This window comes from Zingiber officinale, chromosome 1B (genome assembly GCF_018446385.1).
Source record: "Zingiber officinale cultivar Zhangliang chromosome 1B, Zo_v1.1, whole genome shotgun sequence".
In the NCBI taxonomy this organism is placed as follows: domain Eukaryota; kingdom Viridiplantae; phylum Streptophyta; class Magnoliopsida; order Zingiberales; family Zingiberaceae; genus Zingiber; species Zingiber officinale.
This window is the reverse complement of record NC_055986.1, coordinates 57998240-58022582: the sequence shown is the minus strand read 5'-3', so window position 1 is coordinate 58022582 and position 24343 is coordinate 57998240. Positions and strand designations below refer to the sequence as shown.

Below are 24343 nucleotides of genomic sequence, written 5' to 3'. Positions count from 1 at the left end.
AGGCATACCAGCTCAAAGGATGTCAACTGAATTATGCTAATCAACTAGTAAAAAAAAAAGGCAGCCCGGTGCACGAAGCTCCCGCTATGCGGGGTCCCGGAAAATGATTCATTGTACACAGCCTTACCCTGCTTTTTGCAAGAGGCTGTTTCCAGGATTCGAACCCGTGATCTTTTGGTCATAAAGCAACAACTTTACCGTTGCGCCAGAACTTCCTTTCATGCTAATCAACTAGTATCTACATAAAATGCTTAATTATCATTGCATGAGCATAATCTTCTCCAACAAGAATGATAAAGAGAGAGAGAGAGAGAGAGAGAGAGAGATTTCACCATAATTTCTAATAGAATCTAAAATTCAGTCCTGACTTAACTTTAAGCAGCTCTGGAAGAACAAAAGTATACCAGAATTCTAATCAATTATTTTTCAAACAGAAATAATCCCTTAATGAACATTTCCTGTATAAGAAAAATTCTCTTCATGAGAACTGGTTCAAATAAAATAAGATGAGAATTCTAATGGATTATTTTTCAGAAAGAATAATTCCTTAATGGACACTTCAAATAAGAAGATATCTCTTCATCGAAGTTCTGCTAGTACGGGATCCCAGGAAAGATTGAACCACATTGGGTTGTACACGACTCAAACCCGTGTTTATCTTTGAGACAACACATGCAACTAACTGCCAAAGTAATAATTTATTACAGCTAACAAAAATTATGGAACTCTCAGAACAATAATGCACTGTGACAAAACAGTAGTATATACCATAAAATTTCACATCAAATATTTTTTTGAATAATATCAACTACATATTATCCATTACTATTCCCTTCCTAAGAAAAAGCATTCATCATTAATAAGATTAGCAAGAATGAAATGAACAAGGAGAATGGACACAACTGGGAAATCTACCTTGAGGTCTACACATCCTTCTAGTGAACTAATCTTGTGAAAATCTGCATTGATGCAATGGTCCAACATGTATTTGCGAAAAGCCATCTTCAGAGCAATTTCAACTGCTGTAGATCCATTGTCAGAAAAGTAAGTTCGAGATGCCCATCCTGTAAAATAAAAGACAAAATGGAAAGTGTGAATTATATCATTCTTGAACATCCATGCTTTCAATAATAAATTTATTTGGCAACTTAGGAAACTAAGAAGTAATATCAAACCTTTTCCAACCCCATCAAGTAAAAGCTCAGCACATTGCAACGCAGGTTCATACACATTCTCCGGAAACATTACATGCCCATACCTTGCAGCAGAATATCCAATGTCTTTGGCAAGTTCAATCTGAAACCACCTAGCCAACAAAAAATGCTTATCCAAAAGAAACAAGTGTTACAGTAGTTTTTATGACTAGGAGATTTGAAATTCACATATTTAGCAAATGGAGCAGCATGCACATTAAATCTAAACACCAAGCATTGCAATCAATTTTGAAAATGAAATGAACTGAGCAGTGTGGGTGTCCGTCGGTAAAATGGACTATTAGAATTAAAGCAATCAGATAATAATTCTGTATATTATCCAAATATTCATGTTTTTCATCTTGAAGCTTCACAATTATCTCAGGTGATTAAGATTTTGACAATCTAAATTTTGGGGGTATAAAATAGCAAGCTATCAGTGGTATCAAGATTGAAAGTTTCATCCTGAACCAGGGTTTCAATCTTCGGTTGGAATGTATCAGTAACAGTGCCATTTTACCAGTGCTGAGCCAACCTTTCAATTTTCAATTAGAACAAATCACTAACAATGTCATTTTACCAGTGTTACCAATTGCCACAGATGAGGAAGGTTCAACTAGGAAGGTGTAGAGCAGCAGGCAAAGAAGGAGAGAGAGGAGAAGGGATCTGAAAAGGCGAGGAAGAGGGAGGGTGACCACGACAAGAGGTTTAGATATTCAAAATCCATCAGTGATCTTTCTTCCTAGCTATCTGCCCTGCCTCAGAAGCTTTCTGCCCAAGTCTCCATCTGCAACAGAAGCTTTCTACCCTAGCCTCCTCTCTTCTGTATCACAGCTCACAAAGCTCTAGAAGAATCCTCACCTTCTCCCTCGCCCTCATTTGCCCAAGCCTGCATTGGGTGAATCAAGTTGATCTGCATGTTAAGCTGCAGATGAAACAATAAGTTTTGTTTGTGTGGATCGACATGAAATGAGATTTAAAATGTTGGGTGGGATATCTGGTTAAAAAAATACATGCACAACAATTTTGCAAGGCCATATTTGAATGGATTATTTTTAAACTTCTCCAGATGTGAGAAGAACCAACAACTAAAAACATATTTCACATGGGAAAAGGAATATGGTAACTGTTGAATACTTTCAAGATTCTCTTGATTGCAGGGATTATGATTGATTTGGATTCCCTTGATTATTGGGATTGAGATTGATCTTGATTGCATTCCCTTGACTATAGGGATTGAGATTGATTTTTCTTTTCTCTCCTTGTATATATAAATACCTACATATAAACATATTAATATAACATAGAGAGATTTTCTCTTCTCCACATGGTATCAGAGTGAGGTTGAAAGGCAAACCCTTTTTTTTTCTTTCTGCACCGCCGAGATCCTTTCGCCGCCTCTTCGCACCATATCACAGTCCCTCTTTGACAACCGCTCGACGCTACCTCCCTCCTCTCCTCTTCGCGAACTGACGCTGGCATTTTCCTATGTCATGGCACGTCCTCTCCAACAGTCCAACGACGGAGAGAGGCTCGGGAGATCAGTAATTTGGCGACGACAGGGATTATTCTTCCTGCAGTTCCACTGTCCTCACCTATCTTCTTGCATCGCTTGAGCCTTTCTTCGTCGTGTGCCCTCTTTCACCGAGCTGATCAATGGCTTTCTCGACACTCCAAATCCGGATATTTCAATATTTACCAACCACATCCCTGCACCACTCTCTTCCGAGCAGTTGGATGGTAAGAACTATTCTTCTCGGGCCTCTCAGATCGAGCTTTGGCTTTATTGGACAGGGTTATGAGACACATCTCACTCACACTGAAAAAGATGTCCAAGTCGCTGATTATCTTATATGGAAAAAGGTTGTTCTGTTGCATTATCCGAGTCACCATCCATTCATCTCTTAGGGATGTCTTCCACACTCACAAAACATGTAACTGTTTGGACACAGACTCAACAACTCTTTACAAACACCTCTCGGCTACTCTATCAGGTTTATGAAGATCTCATGACCATCCTCAGTGCCCATCGTGTTAAGGATTCAATGTCTACCTATCTAAGTTCAATCTCTAGTTTTCTTTGTAACTTCAATGAACTACTTCCACCTGCGGTCACTCCTGTTGCAGAGCTTAGAAATAGGAAGAAATTTTTTATGTCTCCGGCTTTATATGGTCTGCCCACAGATTATTCTCATGTTTGCGATCAGATCCTGGATAGCCTCACGAAGCTACCATGGATAATACCGACAACTATCCTACGTGTCCCTGCCAAAGTCTTGACGTTACCTCCTTCCGTTCCTGCTGACTCGTCAGCTTTGGTCTCTCGAAACAAAACAAATCTCCACCTCGTAAGATTAGGTTCAGTCTCTAGTCTTTTGTAATTTCAATGAACTACTTCCACTGCGGCGACTCCTGTTGCAGAGCTTAGAAATAGGAAGAAATTTTTTGTCACTGGCTTTATATGGTCTGCCCACATATTATTCTCATGTTCAGCGATCAGATCCGGGCAGCCCCACGAAGCTACCATGGACAATACCTAGACAACTCTCCTCCGTGCCCATGCCAAAGTCTTGACGTTGCCTCCTTTCGTTACTGTTGACTCGCCAGCTTTGGTCTCTCGAAACAACAACAGGCCTCCACCTCGTAAGGGTGGCAAAGGACGTCCTTGGTATGATCACTGCCACCGGTCGGGACACACGATTGATAAGTGTTGGAGTCTCCATGGTTGACCTCCTTGTGCTGCTCAGATCGCTCAAAGTTCTGTCGTTTCTTCAACTTCCACTACACAATTGCCACTGGATCCGACCCCACCGCCTTCCTATGATGACTTTCTGAGATGGTATGAGGATCGACATGCTTTAGATTCCACTACCACCGTTGCATACACTAGTAATTCCTTTGTTGGCATATCTCGCTCTTTGGGTCCTTGGGTTCTTGACTCTGGGGCCACCGATTATATCACTGGTAATAAATCCTTTTTTTCTTCTCTCTCTACTTCTGGTTATTTACCCTTTGTCACCATAGCCAATGGTTCCCAAACTCAGTCCTAGGGTGTTGGTATTGTTCATCTTTTCCCGTCTCTTTCTATCAATAATGTTCTTTATGTCCCTGGAGCTCCCTTTAATTTATTGTCAATAAGCCAACTTACTCGGGCCTTTGATTGTGTCATCTCTTTTACTAAAACTTTTGTTTCCTTACAGGACCGGAGTACGGGGAAGATAATTAGCTTCGGATGTGAGTCTCATGGCCTATACAGGCTTTAACAACCCTCTCTTGTTGGTTCGGCGACGACAACTCCACTTCTTATTCATGCTCAGTTGGGACATCCAGGTTTGGATAAGTTGAAACAATTACGTCCAAGTCTTTCTCACTTAGAGTCTTTGTTTTGTGAGTTGTGTCAATTAGGAAAGCATGTTTGCAGTTCTTTTTCTCCTTGTACTGTGAGTCGGGCTACGCCCCCCTTTGCTTTGGTTCATTTTGATGTTTGGGGTCCGAGTCGTATTTCTTCTACATTGGGATGATAATATTTTGTTACTTTTATAGACGATTTTTCCCGTTATACTTGATTATTTTTGATGAAGGATTGTTCAGAATTGTTTCTATTTTTCAATCTTTTTTTCATGAAATCAAAACTCAATTTGGTTTTTCTCTTCGAACTTTGTAAAGTGATAATGCACGCGAGTATCTATCTGCTCAGTTTCGTTTCTTCTTGGCATCTCACAGTGTGTTGCATCGCACGTCTTGCCCTCATACCTTCAACAGAATGGGGTTGCAGAACGTAAGAATCGTCATCTCCTCGAGACCACCCAGACTCTTCTTCTCCACTCTCACGTTCCTTTTCAGTCTTGGGGTGATGATGTACTTACTGCGTGTTATCTCATCAATCGCATGTCTTCCTCAACTCTCCAGGGTAAAATACCTCATAATGTAATTTATGCTTATCAGTCTCTTCATCCTTTACCACCTAGGGTCTTTGGTTCTATATGTCTTGTTCATGCTCTTGATCCTGGCATTGACAAACTCTCTCCGATCTCATAAGTGTGTCTTCCTTAGATACCCTCGGTCTCAGAAAGGGTATAAGTGTTATTCCCCTACTCTCCGTCGGTACTTTATCGTGTTGATGTCACGTTCTTTATTAAGTTCCCTTTTTTGGGCCTCACGATCTCCATCCGAGTTCTCTCCTCCTCCCTACACCGTGATTTCTTTTATCCTCCGGGAGTCTCTATCACCTCCAACCCCATCTCCTCCTTTGCAGGTTTATCGGCGTCGTCCTCACCCTGCTTTGTCGTCGCCCATCACTGACATTGCCATAGACACATCTTTGGAGCCGAGTCCTTTGCCTCTTCCTCCGGTCCCGTCCCTTAAGTCTGATATTCCCATTGCACTTCGGAAAGGTATGTGTTTCACTTGGAATCCTTCTCCTCATTATATTTCCTTGAGTTATTATCGTCTTTCTCCTTCCTACTTTTCTTATCTTTCTTCCTTGTCGTTTGTCTCTCTTCCAAATACTCCAGGTGATGTCTTTGCCCATTCAGGATGGAAACAGGCTATGCTCAATGAAATGTGTGCCTTGCAACTCAGTAAGACTTGGGACCTCGTTCCTCTACCCCTTGGGAAGTCAGTTGTTGGTTGTCATGGGTGTATACGGTGAAAATTGGTCCAGACAGCACGGTTGACCGGCTTAAGGCTCGCCTCATCGCTAAAGCCTATACTCAGATCTTCGAATTGGAATATAGGGACACTTTTTCTCCTGTGGGACTTGGGACCTCATTCCTCTACCACCTGGGAAGTCAGTTGTTGGTTGTCGATGGGTGTATATGGTGAAAGTTGGTCCAGACGGCACAGTTGACCGGCTTAATGCTCGCCTTATCTCTAAAAGCTATACTCAGATCCTCGGATTGGATTATAGGGACACTTTTTCTCCTGTTGCCAAGATGTCTTTTGTGCGCCTTTTCCTGTCCATTGCTGCGATTCAACATTGGTCTTTTTATCAGTTGGGCATCAAAAATGCATTCTTACATGGTGACCTGCTCGAGGAGGCCTACATAGAGCAACCTCCGTGTTTTGTTGCTCGGGAGGAGTTCTGGTCTTGTATGTTGCCTGCGAAAATCTTTATATGGCATCAAGCAGTCACCCAGGGCATGGTTCAATAGATTTAGTACTGTAATTCAACAATTTGGCATAACTCGGAGTGAGGCTGACCATTCTGTTTTTTATCGCTACTCATCTACTGGTTGCATCTATTTGGTGGTTTATGTTGATGATATCGTCATCACAGGTAGTGATCATCTCGGGATTTCACAAATAAAACAGTATCTTTTCAAACATTTCCAGACAAAGGATCTCTGCACACTCAAATATTTCTTGGGGATAGAAGTAACACAGTCTAAAGATGGGATCATCATATCCCAAAGGAAGTATGCAATGGATATTCTGGAAAAAACAATAATGTTAAACTCAAAGATAGTCAACAATTTCATGGATCCTAATGTCAAGCTCCTGCCAAATCGAGGAAGTCTCTTCCAAATCCTGAACGGTACAAACGATTAGTAGGGAAACACTGATATCTCGTTTACAGTAAGTGCAGTAAGTCAGTTTCTGAACTCTCCATGCAAGGAACATTAAGATGTTGTAACTCGCATTATTCGATATATCAGAGGCGTGCCAGGATAGGATCTTTTGTATGAAGACAAAGGACATACTCGAGTTGTAAGATATTCTCATGCAGATTGGGCAGGATCTCCCACTGATAGAAGATCCACTTCTGGATTTTGTATATTTGTCGGAAATAACCTTATTTTTTGGAAAAGTAAAAAGCATAATGTTGTGACAAGATCCAATGTAGAGGCAGAATATCAAACTATGATCATAGTCAATCAAGAGCTTATATGGCTAAAACAGTTGCTTCAGGAACTAAGGTTTGAAGAATTTACACAAGTATCACTTATATGTGACAACCAGGTCGCCATGCATATCGCCTCAAACCCAATTTTTCATGAGAGGACAAAGCATATTGAGGTTGACAATCACTTTGTCAGAGAGAGTCATATCTGGAAAAATATCTACTAGCTTTGTCAATTCACATGATCAACTAGCAGATATATTTACTAAGTACAGAGAGGTCCCCGAATTGACTACATATGTAACAAGTTTGGTGCATATGTTCTATATTCTCCAGCTTGAGGGAGAGTGTTGAATACTTCCAAAGATTCCCTTAATTGTACGGATTATAATTGATTTGGATTCCCTTGATTATTGGAATTAAGATTGATCTTGATTGTATTACTATAGGATTGAGGTTGATCTTCCTCTTCTCTCTTCGTGTCTATAAATACCTACATCTAAACATATTAATACAAGACAGAGAGATTTTCTCTTCTCCACAGTAACTTTCTTTGCTTACACAACGAGGACAGGTAGAGGAAAAAAGAGAGAAAAGAATGTTTATTTGAGTCCTAATTTTTACTTTTCTTGCTTATGACTTCAAGTAGCGGTGGAAATTTTTGTTATCTCCTTTTAATCGTGTTATAAGCAGATTATTTCATTGATGCTAATATAACTATATGAAATTGCATAAAACTAATTAAAAGTTTTTAATATAAATTATTTTAATAATTAAATATTTTTAAGAAACAATTTTTATGGTCTAAGATTAATTAGATTGTATAAAGAATTAACTTATATGTTATAAAAATAAAGTTATTAAAAATTAATTTACAACTGGTTAATTCATGTCCATGGTGTGTGCTTTTGAATTTCCTCACTATTAATTGTGTTTGGGGTTGAATCCCACCATTATCTAAATGATTACGCGTATGCTAAATCAGGAATGATAATCCTTCCTAACCTTATTTCTACACGGCAGAACTCCTTTAGAAGTGCATGAACTTAATTAAATTGATCCAGTAGACATAGAAGACCAGTGTTGTAGAATCTCCAAAAATTAGAATAGATCACTGAGTAATGATAAAATGCTTCTTTAATAAGGCTGATGTTAGACATGGCTGGTGTCAATCAAAGGTTTCATTTCGGGGATGTGTGAATTAAACTTTCCTGAAGATGAACGGATTTCAGCATAAACCTTGTCATATTGGTCATTACATAACCTGATGGGATAGAGCTTCAGCAAGAAAAGTTGTTATTGTGGTGATCAATAATTCTCCAAAACAAGCATATTAATCTTTCTTTTTTACTATTTTAGTGAATAGAGAAAACTCACAGCAACTTATATACTTGAGGTGCACCAAAGAGCTCATGAGGTGTTAGATTTTTCCTCCTACCCTTCATTATTCATAGTTGACATAATTTTAACCAAAATTGAGTGTTTTATCTGAAAGAGAAGAGTACCAAACCCACAATACATAACTAACAATTTCAATTAACTGATAACTCTAACAACCAAAACCAAATGCTAACATCCTTTCTCGAGGTATAGTATTAAAATATTACATTACTCAGCCTGTTACGTAGATTAGAAACAAAAAAACTCACAAAAAGAGAAAGATAAAAATGACAAAGACACAGGACATAACAAAAACATGACACTAGTCTAGAGACATGAAGATACAAGGGGAGTTTTTGGAAAAAAAAAAATAATCTAATTAGGAACATGCAAGGGGGTGCAAAGGTACTTTTTTAATCTAGAGTTATTGATGTATAAGAAATCCTCATACTCATTAATTTTCTCATACACTTTGATTCTTGGTCCTGCACCTGCATCCCAAATTTGAACCTCTTTCTATCACACACATGTTCAATACTCATACTTGCTTGGGTCCGAGTGATGTAGACAAAAACATCCAATGTGGAGGTAAACTTAAAACACATATAACTAACAACTCCAATAAATCAATAATAATAGAGTTAATTTGGAACTAAGAGTCAGTTTGGAGTTCATATTCTGCTCTAAAACTAGTATCTATAAGTGATGTCCACCCATAGGTAGATGACCATTTGAGATATTTGACAAATTTTTTCTTTCAAATAAGTGATTGAACAACTCCCATGTGGAGTGAAGTAAATTATCTATATTATATATACCTATCCATGTTTAGCTTCCTTAATGTTTACTATCTATACTTTAACCACTTAGATGTAATGCCTTTACTTATAATTTGTTATCAGATTCCAAATAATTGTACATGAGTAACCTAAATCTCAGTTTCATGATGGAATCTTGATACGTGTCTTTGTTATATTTTCCTGAACATCGTTCAGGTTCACGCAGGTATCCTCAGCAAGCGTAAATGCTCAAGGGACAATGACAGAAAGCACTCCAACAAAAATAAAGAAGGAAGAGAACGATCTCCAAGGTAAGAGAAAAAGAAATGTCAGCTTTCCAAGCTGAGAGGGAAGGGGAAGGATAGCAGGAAGACCTTCTCCAAGATAAGAGCAAGAACAATAGAACTTCGAACCAAGAGAAAAGATGAAGACCTTACTTTCAAGGTAACAAAAATATTAAATGCCTTAGCCTCTGAGCTAAAGAAGAAGAGGAAGAATATCCTTGGTAAGAAAAAGACCTTCTGAGATAAGACTATTCCACAAGTAAAACCTATTGAGATGAGAGCACTTGGAAAGCACATTCTAGATCCCTAAGTTTTAAAATTTTATATCTGAGGTTGATTGAGCATTGAAGCTACCTGCGTTGGCAATTCCAAGCACCATTTTGTTTTGCAGGACAGAAATTTTTTACTCCAACAATAATGACTCTGATATTAATCAACTCCATCTAATCCACATTAAAAGGCAAAACCTCAAACCACCGGACAGAAATCTTGGCATCATGAATAGTGTTGTAGAATTTATAGTTTAGTTTTATAAGTTGTGGTGTTATTCTTGGGCAAAAATCAAAAGAGCGCCCCTTATTTTTGTTATTGTCAAAAGAGTGCCCCAGTTTGAAAAATTATTAAAACAACAAAGTTATATCAAAATATCCTTTCAAAAAGTGCGCCCCAAAAAATACCATTTGTTTTAGCATTGTTATAGTAGCCTTGGCCAAAACTGTTATAACGTAAAGCACTATTATATCAAAGTATCCCTTTTGAACTTGGTCAAAATTGCTCCAATTTTGTCAGAATTACTCTAACTTAGTCAAATTCACTTCAATAATATTATAGCACTTTTGGCTAAAGCTGCAATTTTGGTCAAATTGCTTTATGTTGTAACAGTCTACTACACGTTATAATACTTTTGAACAAAGCCACCAAAATAATGCTAGAATAAGAATATTTTCATAATGAAAATATAATGGGATGTTTACACTGACCCAAGCACCTTTTACAGTCATCCCCAAGTTATGTGAAGGGAGATAAATCACAAGGTTAGCTTATAGCTAATCGCCAAGTGGCTAGAGAGTAGGAGGGGTTTTTTTTCCGAGGACATGTGCCCGTCAGGAATTGATAGCAAGAGATATAATGGGATGTTGTTTTCAAACTGGGGTGCCCTTTTGATGTTAATGAAAATAAAGGGCACCCTTTTGATTTTTGCCCATTATTCTTTCACCCATGCTAGTAGATTTAGTTCCAAACAAGACATAGGAGACATATTGTATAGCCACTAAAAGTTTTCAGCAATTTAGTTTTGACATTCAGTGAAATAATTATCTATATTCTGCTTGTTCTAAGCTAAGAATATCTGCAAATCAGCTTCATACACTAACTGACCTAAGAGATATAGATAAAAATAAAAACATAATAAAATTTGAAGATTTTCCAAAACAAATGAACAAAATTTGGAATTACTTCAGATGTTTAACTCAAAAGGAGTCTTAAATAATCAATAAAATCATAATTAAGAAGCAGTTTCAAGTTCAAGGAACATATTACTTCATTGCCTTTCTGCATGTAACTAAATCATGAAAAGAGTATAATAGGCCAGAAAAATATTAGTAGGTCAACTTTTACAGTGTCGCATGAGGAGCAAGAAAATGTTGTATTACTGACTTGCAAATTAGAATCAGGCCCTTGAGTCCACCAACTTGCACATGCATCAAACTGTGGAATGATCATCTCTTGATCATTCCAAACCTAGACAAGCAACAGAGAAAAGTGCAACGTCGATCATAAAACATGCATCATTTAGATGTTTGAAAAAAGAAGTATTAGTCTATCATAACAGAGAAGTAGACAGACCTTGTGTATAGCAAAATTCTCACCACAGCGTGAGTCAATGACAGTAATAGTCTCTTCAGGAACCAGTTTGTGTTGTGTGAATGGCCACCAGAAAAGGTTGCCTGCCTTTCTTGGCATATCATGCAATCTTTGAATTCTTTTTAAATGAGCAGACACCAAGACTTCCTGAAGGGAACTGAAAACCTTTCCAGATTCATAAAACCAATCCAGCAAGTCGTTTATTGGATCTTGGGGAATTGGTGGCAGCATAAGCACAGGTAGCCTTCATTAAGACAGAAGGGCATATTACATTGATCTATAAAATATACGTGTAGGAATATAAGTGAACAAAGAACAACAAAAAAGATTCTACATATGTGGTAATCATATGCAGAAAGCACTTGATAGTAGAGAAGTTTGATACTAGTTCATCCTAATATGTTAATTTCCAATTCATGAGCGAATGTCCATGTTAATTTCCTAGATTATATCCTGTTGATAAAGATAACATTTAATAGAGTTGACTTCTTGCATCCCAAGAGGTAGAATAATCCAGGATTCATGCAGAAGAATTACTGAGTTATGAATTGACATTGCAAGTCAAAACAAAAATTTTAACATAGATTTATCCAACCCTTTTAGATTTGTGATACAGAATGATGGTTAGGATTATTGTTATTTCGAAGTTTGATGAATTGAATTTTCCTTTTCTAAATTTTTTTGTTTTCAATATTCCGTTTCCAGAAAGAAAAAAATTGAAAATTGAAATTAAAGTTTAAAACACACATTTGTCATCGACTTTCATTTTGACAATTTTACACAAAAGATGATTGATATTTCCAATATATGAGAAAAAAATATGAAAAATGTTGGGACTTGGGAGATTTAAAAAAAACAAAATTGACAACAGAGGAGACTGGATGTTCCATAATGAAACAAAGTCTAAAAGTTCACTGCATAAATTATGTATAGCATATCATTACCTATTTCGTAGGTATGACTGTAGGCGCACTTCATTAGAAAAGCCATGATCCTCCAAAATAATAGCTGCAACATCATATCCTCTAAGAGTCAGACACTCATATGCAGCTATAGTTCCAGAAATTCCACCCAAACGACCATCTCCAACCAGAATGGAAGGAAATCTGAAAGGCCTGATCCACGTTCCAGGTATAAGAAAAAAATGAGCTCATGTAATCATCACAAAAGTGTTAGAACTCTGACAAATTATTTACAAGAAGCAACATCAACACAATCACTCCAAAATTATAGCACAAACTATGTCATAGGACAACTGATGACCAAATTCATAAAGGGTTCAAAGAATGTTCAACGGAGGGTTATAAAGAATTAGTTTTAACTATCAGCAACATTGCTCTCTGCAAGAAAACAGGACTTTTAAGTTCAAAATAGAAATAAATGACAACTTCCTCTTTTCCATTTTGCCAAATTATTGCTTCCTTCAGGTAGGAGCACAGTTTCTAAATCACATATTTAGCAACCTTTTAGCAGATAAAATGCTACCATTGATAGCACTAAGTCAACTGAAACCCTGAAAATTCCAACATTAGATACCAATGCAAATTGGAACCTACTCAATATAATACCATCTTCTTCACTTATAATTTACAAACAAATCTATTCTAGTAGACAAGAACATTGTCCATTGAACATTTCCTTAAACATATTGCTAAAGGTATTGGATTTATTAGAAACTAAGTGTAATCCATTAAGTGCCACATAAATAATTCTAGGTTTAGGGTTACAATTAAGAGTCCATATGTACCCATGATGTCATGGTTATCTCAAAATAATGCAATACAATCTTCTTCTATTCCCAAATTTTATATGGTACTAGAGTCCCCTTTCTGAATTTAGAGCTCCAAAAAATATTCCCTCTAGTTGCCTCTCTCCTCGTCCACCTATTCACCTCTCTTCTTCAAATTTCTTTTCTCCTCAATAGTTATTTCCACAATCTACATGCCTCCCTAACTGTTGTGATCCAACAGCCACCAGTGCCTTCACAACTCAACCACTGTTATCAGCAGAGTAAATGGTCAACAGCAGCACAAGCGAAACAAAGAACCAGTTTTCCATTGATGACCAACTCGAGTTTTCAATCAAGGAGCATAGGGTCATATGACACTGCTACCAAGAATTTAATTTGCAAGGGTCTATTTAATAACTTGATGGTTTCAATGATGATTGCTGTCAGGCGGAGTAAAAGGTCGATGCTAATGCAAGTGAAATGAAGTGTTGAAGCTAAATGATGCTAATTTTTCTAGTGATTCTCTCACACCAAATAGCAACATATTTGGGGTTCCAAGGATACGTAGCAGATTTCAAGTATCTTTGATGAGCATGCCTTCTCCAATGAAGAAATCCCCAAAACTCTGATAATCTTGAGCATTAATGCAAGCTTTAACTAGCAATTGTATCTCACCTCCATCTAATACCCCTACCCTTGGCAAAGCATGTAGCAAGCACCTTGCAATTTCGCCCAAGAGAATAATGCCCACCCACCAACTAGATACTGGGGTGAAAACTCATTCCTCCATCACTATCATATCTCTGTCATATTTCAACTAGGCCACTTCAAGCACCACAATCATTATTGCTCATGCAACCTCCACTTTAGATTGTTGCTCCTTCATCGTTGGTCATTGCATGTCACCAAAATAGTTGCATGTGGCCTTCTACGAGCCAAGAATAACCCTATGTCTTTCTTCTCTTCTCTAATTTGTTGGCTCTCCCTTTCCAACTCACAGTTTATATGTGTGAAAGACTCTCAATGTTGGTGAATTTGATTGTCTCTTTTCTTTTAGCAATGTAATCTCCTCCTCACTCATCTTCTTTAGGTTGCATTGCAAAAGGAAGTTCTCAGAGATTGTCTTCTTTAAATTCCTCCTCGTGCTTTAGCACTCAAACCCATTCTACCTTAACCTCCACAAGCTACTTACAACACCTTTAGACATTGTATTCACTCCATTTTCTTCCTTTTTCCCCTACTGTGCATTGAAGACCAAAATAAATAAATTGTCATGTACTCATTTTCTACATCCAACAAAGGATCAAGCTATGTTACTCGTCTCCAATGAAGATCTAAGTAGAGAGAATATCTTCTTCTCAATTTTCTATGTCAATTAAAAAGCTTTGCTATCCATCCTCTAAAGACTGTTGAGTTATTTCCTAACTCTCAGTTTATTATGTGTTACTATATGCACCACTTCATGGAGAAGCTGACTTGAGAGATCAATTTCTAAGATTTCTCTTCAACCTTTCCTTTGTATATGTTTCTCTCTTTGTTGATTTGTTGAATTTAGTCAAACACATTGTTGGTTGTATGCTAACCCAAACTTTAACAGAGACCATCTACATGGTCCACTAACACCTTAAATTTTGTCTTACTTGCATGCAAGTAGTATGTTTTTCAGTTTCATCATTGTCGTGTCTAGCTAATTTTTACTTACAAGAGTTTCTCTAGTTTATATAAAAATTGGACTTAGATACTATTTATGTTCCAACTTGAGAATGAGTGTTGAGGGTAGTAGACTTATTAGGTATAAGGTGTAGTAGGTTTGGTCCCACATTAGTATTTAGGATTTATGGCGAATCTATAAATATATCTCATAATAATGAAATGCAATATTCTCCTATTCCCAATTCTAAACATATTGTTCTTTTCATGTGGATACTTCACCAACGGTAATAGCAGGAATAATAGCGTACCTATATAAATCACATTGAAGAGTTCCAGAAGGTCCAGGGCTTGCAACACCTCCAGCGGTCTCAATCACTCGCCAAACTCTCTCCCTACTGTCATCACCTCCCCCTTGCAGTGAAAGCCTCAAACACTTTCCCAGTAGCTTTCTCAAAGAAGAGTCTTCAACCAGCATGCCCTCTCTCTGTACAGCTAGATGCGGCGAAATGGCCTCCTTCCATCCAAACAACGTCTTGCAAACCAACCTAAAATCTCCCTCTTCTAGTTCTTCTTTTCCAATACGCGTCTCCTCGTACGCACAGAGACCTCCTGATCCTGCCTCATCACGTCCCTCGGTCTCCTCCCGTTTATCAAGCCTACCTCCGAGCAACTCCGCAGCAGCAGCGCTCGAAGCGTTCAAAACGTGGTCAGATACGAGAAGGCCAGTTGGGAAGTTGCCGTGAAGTCTGCGGAAGAGGGCGGAGACCTTCCGGCTGACGAACCGGGAGTCGGAGTCCACGGGGAATCCGGTTTGGACGGGCTTCAGGTAGAGAAATGAGGAAGGACCATGGGATGATTGGGAAAGGACGGAGGCCGCAAGGCCGGCGGAGACGAGGGTTTTTCCCACGCCGGTGTTGGAACCCCAGACGACATAAGTAGGGTTCATCAGGTCGATCCCGCCTTCAGGAGAGACGGATCCGTAAAGTCGTGGAAGGAGGAGGTGAAAGGGCCGACGGAGGAGGAGGCCACGAGAGCGGAGAAGGGGCGCCATTGGCGTAGACGGCAGCGGAGAGGGAGGGCGTCACTGAATGGGCGCTTGCCTGCTGGTCTTCAGAATTCCGATGAGACTCCTCAGCAGCCGTTTCCCCTCTCTCTTGAATTCCTTTGTAAAATCTTCGGGAGAACAATTAATCATATTTGTTTGAACTGCTGACCTCTCATGGCATCGCCGATCATTCCGGTTCTAAAATGAACTTTTTTACCACATCAAAATATCATATAAAAATTTACTATTTTTTTCCTTATTAAAAATTCCCCTAATAATTTTTTAAAATTCTACATTATCAATTTTTTAAAATTCTCCTAATCACACATTTTTTTTTTTGAATGGTCACATCTATATTATTAATTTCAGGAAAAAAATAGATTTAAAATTTCATTATTATTCTTAAAATGAAGATGTTAAACCTTACACCTGTTCGAATTTTTTTCATTTAATATTTTTATTTTACAAAACTCCTCGAAGACAGATGGCCCTTACTTCTTATATCTTAATGATCAGACTGTGATGTGTGGTAGAGAGCTCGTTAAATTTGACAAAATAAAATTGGTCAATGCTCTCAGATTTTGTTGTTTTTTTTAAAAGATGTTCTTTTTATGAAAAATCTTAATACTCACTAAATCATCTGCATCAACTCACCCACTTATCTGTCCATTCAAAAAAAAAACATAAAAAATGTGTTAGACCATCGCTCCAACCTAGACGATAGCACCTATGCTTGAAAATTATCACCCCCACATCACTGTCTCTTGGCCAACTTCTTAGCCTTTTGTCATTCTAATCACCATCTGGAGAAGTTTTCTCCCAAACTTTTAAGGGACTTATAGTTTAGGATTTTAGTGTTTTGCTTTGGCACGGTCATTTTTGAGTTGTCACGTGTAAAGCGGACTTGCTCATGGTGAGGTGGGTTGGTCAGTAAAGAATCCAACATCTGGCAAGTCAAGCTGGATGGGTCTGCGTGCCAGCCTGGCAAACTAGGAAATCTATAATCTAACCCAACTCAAATCCAACTCAAAGTGGGTTGTGAGTTATCTGGATCCATCCACGAGTCTAAAAAAAAATAAAAAATATATTGAAAAGGTTGAAAATTTTTAAGTTTAGGTTGTGGATTAGATGAATCAACACAAGTTCCTTGAGTTTCCATTTTAATTTTCAGTTTTAGATCTTTTTTTCTTCTCAACCCATGAGCCACCTGAGCACGCCACGGGCCGGCTCACCTGGACCTGTAACTTATGTGGACTAGACCGTTTAGGCTAGCTTTTAAACAGGTTGATAAAATTTCAACTAAACCCTCTTAATTATTTGGCAAGGCAGGACAGGCCAACTGATGGGCATAGCCACATGCTTTATGTTGGTCCCTTGGCGGCCTGTTAGAGGAGGATGAATAGTCTTGCAATTACAATCAAAATATCTTTCTCTTTCTTTCAACGTTAACTTCGATAATAAAAAATAAATGCAATAACTGAAAGAAATATGAGGCAAAAAGGTTACTTGGTTTGCAATCATAGATGTTGCTAATCCAAGATAAATTAGGGGTGTAAATGAACCAAGCCGCTCGTGAACTATTCGAAGCTCGATTCGATAAAAGCTTGTTTGAGCTCATTTAATGAGGCTCGTTAAGATAAACAAACCAAGCTCAAGCTTCACAATATTCGGCTCGTTAGCTCGTGAACATGTTCATTAAGCTCATGAATCAATTTTTAAATAAAAAAATAATAGTTTTAATATTGAATTTATAGATTTTACGCTCTACTTATGAAACATATAGACAAATATATTAAATTTATTCATTAGAATAAAATTATAAATTTTAATAAGAATATTATAATTTAAAAATATATAATTTAGTTTTTAATGAATATTTAAATTTATAATTTATATTTATTGCTCATGAGTTCATAAAGCTCGAATAAGCTGTGAGCTGAATATATTCTAAATAAAGATCTAGTTCATTGATACAAACGAAACAAACTCAAGATTCAAAGAGTTTGGCCTCGACTCACTGATTACACCCTTTCAAGAGAAATGGCCTTGTTTAATTCCTCCTGGTCACAAGCCTGGAAGGAGGAAGTTTATAAATTCATTAAGGACATCATCTCCAATGCTTAAAAGAACCATTATGAGACTATAGCTTTAACTGAAGAGTGTAATACTCTTTTGCTGAACACACTACCACCGAAGCTCCAAGATCTAGGAAGTTTCTCCATCCCATGCAAAATTGGTACCACCGAGTTTTTTGCAATTTAGGAGCTAGTATTAGTCTCATTCCTTATTTTGTGTAAAAAACTTGGTTTTAATGACTTGAGATTGACCACCATAGCACTACAACTAGTAGACAACTCGTTGTCCCTACGGATTTTATGGTCTTGGACATGGATGAAGACCTAAAAATCCCTAGTATTCTTGGAATACCTTTCCTTACTACAACAGGAGCCGTGATCAACGTGAAAAACCATAGATTATTTTTGGTAGTCGGAGAGGACAGGCTTGAATTTGATTTATCCAAGTCATCTAATCCATTGTCTGTTGTTAAGAGTTGTTGAGATCTAACCTAAAGAAACCACCACCCCTAGGAAGACCGTCGGATGAAACACCGAGTCCGACGGATAAGGAAAGACACCCCTGAACCCATAACGATAACTATATCATCCCAGCACATGCCCGGATGAAGGAGGGGCCGCAAATAACTTGCCACGTTGGAGGAGAGCATCTCCCCTTTAAGGCAAAGGCTCTAAGTTGAGCCAAGGGTAGAGCTCGTGACCTTAAACGGCGCTTCTTGGGAGCCCACCCAAGGATTTCCTTAGTTTATTTCTTTTTTTTTCTTGTTATGTTTATTTTTCGAGTGTAATTTCAGGTTCAATTTTCATTTTCAGGATTGTCGACCTCCGTAGCTGGCCATGAACTCATTCATGAGTGTGGAGGCATTAGGGAGAAGTGAAATAAAGAAACTACTGTCGAATAGGAGCAGGGGCAGCAGTCCACATGACCCAGTCGTGCACGGCTGTGTGGGAGCATCGGCAGAAGAAGACGAAATCCACGCCTTGGTCGTGTTGTGCCCCTCAGCTCAAAGAGACGCACGCCGAGGTCGTATCATGAGGCACAGTCATGCCCCCACGCACAAGAGGACACACGGCAAGGTCATGCGACACAGTCGTGCTATGCCAAGGAAAAAAAAATGTCTGTGTAGTCAGAGAGATACACGGCACGGCCATATCTTTGTCTTCTCAGAGAAACACACAGCACAGCCGTGTATCCAAGCACGGTCATGTCGATTCGAAGACTCGGGGCTATTTAGCCCCAAAAACGACCATGCCACCTTGGGGCACAATCGTTTAAGCTCCACCTCCCCCCTTCTCCTTCATCTATTCCTTTAATTCTCCTCCCAAATCCCTCCCTTCTTCAACCTTTAGCAAGATCCACCTTCTAAAGCCAAGATCTACTGCTTCCAAGGTTAAATCTAAGTTGTCTTCCATCCCCATCCCAAGATCTACACATCTCCTCTCTTTTTTCCCCACCTCAATTCGTCACAAGAAGCAATCTTCCTTCTTTTTCATTTTCAAAAATCTCTCTTCCTCTTCTCTCCTTCCTCCAAGAGCAACTTTCCCCTCTAGATTCGACATATCATGTCTAATATCTTAAAGAGGCTCCAAAGGAGTGGCGGATCAAACGGAGGAGGCGAGGACCCCGACAAGAACAAGGGAAAAAGAAAGGCCTTTGACAAAGGGAAGGCCAAGGCATCTGGAAAAAGAAAAAGGCAAACACGCGACGAAGGTAACGAGAATTCTTTGGGCATTACTATTAGAAATGAAGAGCAAAAATCTAGATTTAATGTTCTTGTTACCCGAAAACTAGTTTGCACTAGATATCTTGATCCTTATACAATAAAAATTTTACGCTTTAAGGATATTGTCGATTGGTTGATTAGCAACCTCGATCGGAATGATTTGATGTATACACACCATCATACTTATCCCCGCCTTATCCTAAAATTTTTAAGGTCGTTAAAGACTAATTTTGCCTTGGAAGATAATCAAGATGGTAATATTAGCTTTCGAATAATGAATCATGATTACCGATGGTCTCTTTACAACTTTGATAACTGCTTTAGTTTGCCTTCGAGGTTTCGTAAATTTAATTTCCCTTTTAATATCAACTCATTTTGTACTGTATTGACTGATCTTGATGGCCCCCACAACCCATCTCGCCCCAAAGACTCCTCCCTTCAAAACACTATTTTTTTTACCTCCACCAAGTTACGAGTAAAATCATTTTTGGTAAAGGTGAGAGTGACAGGATAGTTAGGAAGGTAGAGCTTTATTGTCTTTAGGTGATGTTAAACAAAGTCAATTTCAATTCAGGGTTCTATTTTCTCCAAACTTCTGTTAGAGACGAAAAAGCCTCATCGGGGATGATTGTTTTTTGGCGGATTGATAATCAATATTACCTTACACTTAAGATGTAATTTATATGGTCTAGATGTCTTACATGGTAAAATAAGATAGACCTAGAAACCTATTTGCCAATGAAAATGATATGTTGAGACGAAAATGGGCATGGTTTCTTGAGAAGGAATCGGTTTCCTTTACCCCTGCCTAACCCCGACCGAACCTCAATTAAAAACCTGGCTAATTGGATCATTAAGGACTTAGCGCCCGAGCATGCCCCAACCCCCAAGGAGCACCATCAACCCTCGTTTGCTAGATACCCAAAGCTAGTTGGACACTCCGAGCTAGCAAGATATTCATTTGCCTATGGTGATACAAGGTACTCTAGATTCGATTTTTATGACTTTCGTGTTTCTTTGGACCCTCTTCATGAGGGCACATGACCACCCGACGCTTGCTGGAGGGGCATTGCACATTGACTCAAGAACAGTTTCAAGAAGTTCGTGATCATTTTCAATAAACGAGAAATCTTCAAGGGCATATCTCTAAATTTGTTAATGATTATTATGATGAACGGGATAGAATGCAGGATTTTAGAACTCCATGGGCGTTACTAGGCGGCAAGTTGCCACACTTTTTTAGTATCACGAACAAATTGGCAGCCTACCACGAGTACCTAGACTCCCTCCTAGGAAATGCTCCTTGTGTCATACCCTCCTCCGTCGTTTCACCGCCCGCGCCATCCCCCTCTACCACCTTATTGATTTTATTGGACAATGAAATGTCCAAGTCTGAGCGAGTTGTACATAGGTACATACTTGTTTCTTATTTCAGTTTAGTCTTGGTTTATTTCAACTTGTTTGCATTTTGATTCAGCTTGCTTTCCAATATATGTTAGTTTCACTTTATGGCTTGTTGAGCTCATCTTTGATCATATTGCTGCTGACTTGTTCTCAAGTAGAAATTCTAGCATGCTTGTTCTTTATTTATTTTTTTAATGTTTAGTGCTAATATGTTTAGTGAATGATTTTTCCCCATCTTTAGTGAGCAATGTCTTTATTGAAAATATTTGAGTGATGGCCTAGTTTTAGGATCTCTTTTCACTTTGCTTGCTTTGAATGGTAAATAACTTTATAAATAGTCATGATTCATAAAAACTTGTTAGTACTTGTGTTCCGTGATCTCTCAAACTACATTTTGGTTATTAGATGCGGCTCAGATCATGTCAACTCGCTTGGAAAAATCTTTATGCTGACACTTGCATTTGTATATATGCATTTATGTTAGTGCTGCACTTTTAAAGCACCAAGAAAATAAATTAAATTTGAATAAGAGATTAAAAAACAGTTATCGCAAGTAGAATGTAGTAACTTATCCATTTCAAACCAAGTTAAGTTACGGGGAAATAACTATTATACTTCTCTTGATTCTGAGCACTTCTTCGAGACCTTGGGTAGTTTGAGAAGAATGGACCAAGCGTATGGCAGGTAAGTATCTATTGTTGGGAATATGAGGAAATTCTGTTAGATGACGATTTGACTAGGCATAAAGATTGAAACTTAAAGAACTTAGATCATTCATCGTACTGAGCACGGAGAACATCTTCTTAGGCCACACTCAAATTACTTTGGTATCATGAGCACCAATAAAACCATTTGATAGAGTTAGATTGATTCAATATGGATTATGATACATTATACTGACACATAGATTTAGATTGCAAGTTTTTGTTTGAGAGCAAGCAAAGATTTAAGTCTGAGAGTGTGATGCACGTAGATTATATATGCTTTTAAACGTTGATTGATGCACATTCATTTGTATTTCTTGATTATAATTCATGACATCGCACTCTATTTTATCATTTTATCAGCATGATTACTCATTTTGTTCGAAGATCTGTTTTTATCTAGTTTTCATTGATAGGATGTGATATGGAACTAAAATGAATAAAGAATGCATGATGCAGCCTCCTTCGGTAATGAGCATGGGCATACCTCTCCCCACAGCGCTACACAAGGATAGGTCGTGCCCTGAGTCACGATCATGCCCTTCCCTTCAAAGCTCCACATGGTTGTGTCGTGCTCAGAAGGTAGAGAGTCACACGGCCCGGTCGTGCCTCAAGGCATGATCGTGCCATACTTTCTGAGCCGCTACATGCCACGGTCGTGCCTTGAGGCATGGTCATGTGCGCGGACAGGCAGGGCGATCGTGCCCCCTGCTTATAAAAGGGGGCCTCCCCTTTTTTTGAGGAGGAAATTTCCCTTTTGGCGAAGACGAACTTAGGTCCTTCCACTCCATCTTTCGGCATCTTCTCGACAATCTATCATGGTCTCCATCATTTGTCCACCTCCAAAGTGAAGGATTGGTTCTTGAAGACATCGTTTTCATCTCGGCTAAGCTTTCTTCTCTCTTCTTTGTGTTTTGAGTTGTTTCTTGCCTCTATTCATGACTTCGAGCCCTATTTCTTTGTGCATGGAGTAGATTTTTCTTGTTCTAAGACATAGGGAGTAATTGTAATGTGTATTTGATGTAAACTCTATGGATATGCCTATTTCTTATTTCTATGACATGTTTATGCATTATTCTTATTCGATTAAATGTGTATGAACTTTATGTGCTTATATGTATTGTTTGATTGAACAGATGTATAGATCGGTCGTCACATAGAGGGAATACTCGACATTGTATTATCAGAGGCCCTTAGTGATTGAAGGTATCCCTTTAACAAGGCATCCCGAGCATTCCCTTGAAATGGAGGCTAAATCTCTACAAGGAAGGTCCTAATTAGCACTTAATGGATTTTTTCCAATTTCGTACTAGGAAGTGACATGTGTAATTTAGATAGTATGACCGGAGGACTCTTGATGACAGAAGGTATCCCTTTAATCGGACTTTTTATGTTACCTTATCTACTTAATAGCACTGAGTATCAAAAGGGCGAACACTCTAGTGTGACTGTCACAAGGCAACTCCGATACTTAGTTAGACTTCCCACAGAGCATAAACATAGAGGGTAGGAGATAAGCGATTTATATTACAATGAAACCAAAATCCTAGAACAACCTTCCCAAGTTAGACTTCCTCACAAAACTTCCCACGCTCTCTAGCTCTTCTCTCTCCAGCTCTCTCTCAGTCCTTCTAGTTCACAACTAGAACCAACATTTTGACCGTCTAAATAATTCACTTTGTGAAGTCTCTTGGATTGATATCTTTTTATTACTTGATGACTTTTCCGTGCACTGCGGAATTGACAACATACTTTAGGCATCTAGTTATCCCTTTATAGTGCAAAGGCATGTTAATATTAATAATAGTAGAGCAGAAAAATTAAAGCACTATTTTCATAGGCATACCAGCTCAAAGGATGTCAACTGAATTATGCTAATCAACTAGTAAAAAAAAAAGGCAGCCCGGTGCACGAAGCTCCCGCTATGCGGGGTCCCGGAAAATGATTCATTGTACACAGCCTTACCCTGCTTTTTGCAAGAGGCTGTTTCCAGGATTCGAACCCGTGATCTTTTGGTCATAAAGCAACAACTTTACCGTTGCGCCAGAACTTCCTTTCATGCTAATCAACTAGTATCTACATAAAATGCTTAATTATCATTGCATGAGCATAATCTTCTCCAACAAGAATGATAAAGAGAGAGAGAGAGAGAGAGAGAGATTTCACCATAATTTCTAATAGAATCTAAAATTCAGTCCTGACTTAACTTTAAGCAGCTCTGGAAGAACAAAAGTATACCAGAATTCTAATCAATTATTTTTCAAACAGAAATAATCCCTTAATGAACATTTCCTGTATAAGAAAAATTCTCTTCATGAGAACTGGTTCAAATAAAATAAGATGAGAATTCTAATGGATTATTTTTCAGAAAGAATAATTCCTTAATGGACACTTCAAATAAGAAGATATCTCTTCATCAAGTTCTGCTAGTACGGGATCCCAGGAAAGATTGAACCACATTGGGTTGTACACGACTCAAACCCGTGTTTATCTTTGAGACAACACATGCAACTAACTGCCAAAGTAATAATTTATTACAGCTAACAAAATTATGAAACTCTCAGAACAATAATGCACTGTGACAAAACAGTAGTATATACCATAAAATTTCACATCAAATATTTTTTTGAATAATATCAACTACATATTATCCATTACTATTCCCTTC

General features: G+C 38.3%; 1 protein-coding gene across 3 annotated transcripts in view; it reads right to left on the bottom strand.

Annotated features, from left to right (window-relative positions):
- The window catches only part of LOC121967306 (bifunctional dethiobiotin synthetase/7,8-diamino-pelargonic acid aminotransferase, mitochondrial-like), a 54743-nt gene extending 38793 nt beyond the window's left edge, over positions 1 to 15950 (bottom strand). For all 3 annotated transcript variants that reach the window (XM_042517446.1, XM_042517454.1, XM_042517463.1), the window contains exons 1-6: positions 15032 to 15950; positions 12286 to 12456; positions 11324 to 11585; positions 11135 to 11218; positions 1176 to 1296; positions 916 to 1064 (exon numbers count right to left, since the gene is read on the bottom strand). In XM_042517446.1, the coding sequence (XP_042373380.1) occupies positions 916 to 1064; positions 1176 to 1296; positions 11135 to 11218; positions 11324 to 11585; positions 12286 to 12456; positions 15032 to 15774 (1530 nt within the window). In that variant the 5' untranslated portion in view covers positions 15775 to 15950. The remainder of the gene's footprint in view (positions 1 to 915; positions 1065 to 1175; positions 1297 to 11134; positions 11219 to 11323; positions 11586 to 12285; positions 12457 to 15031) is intronic.
- Between the last annotated feature and the right edge of the window lie 8393 nt (positions 15951 to 24343).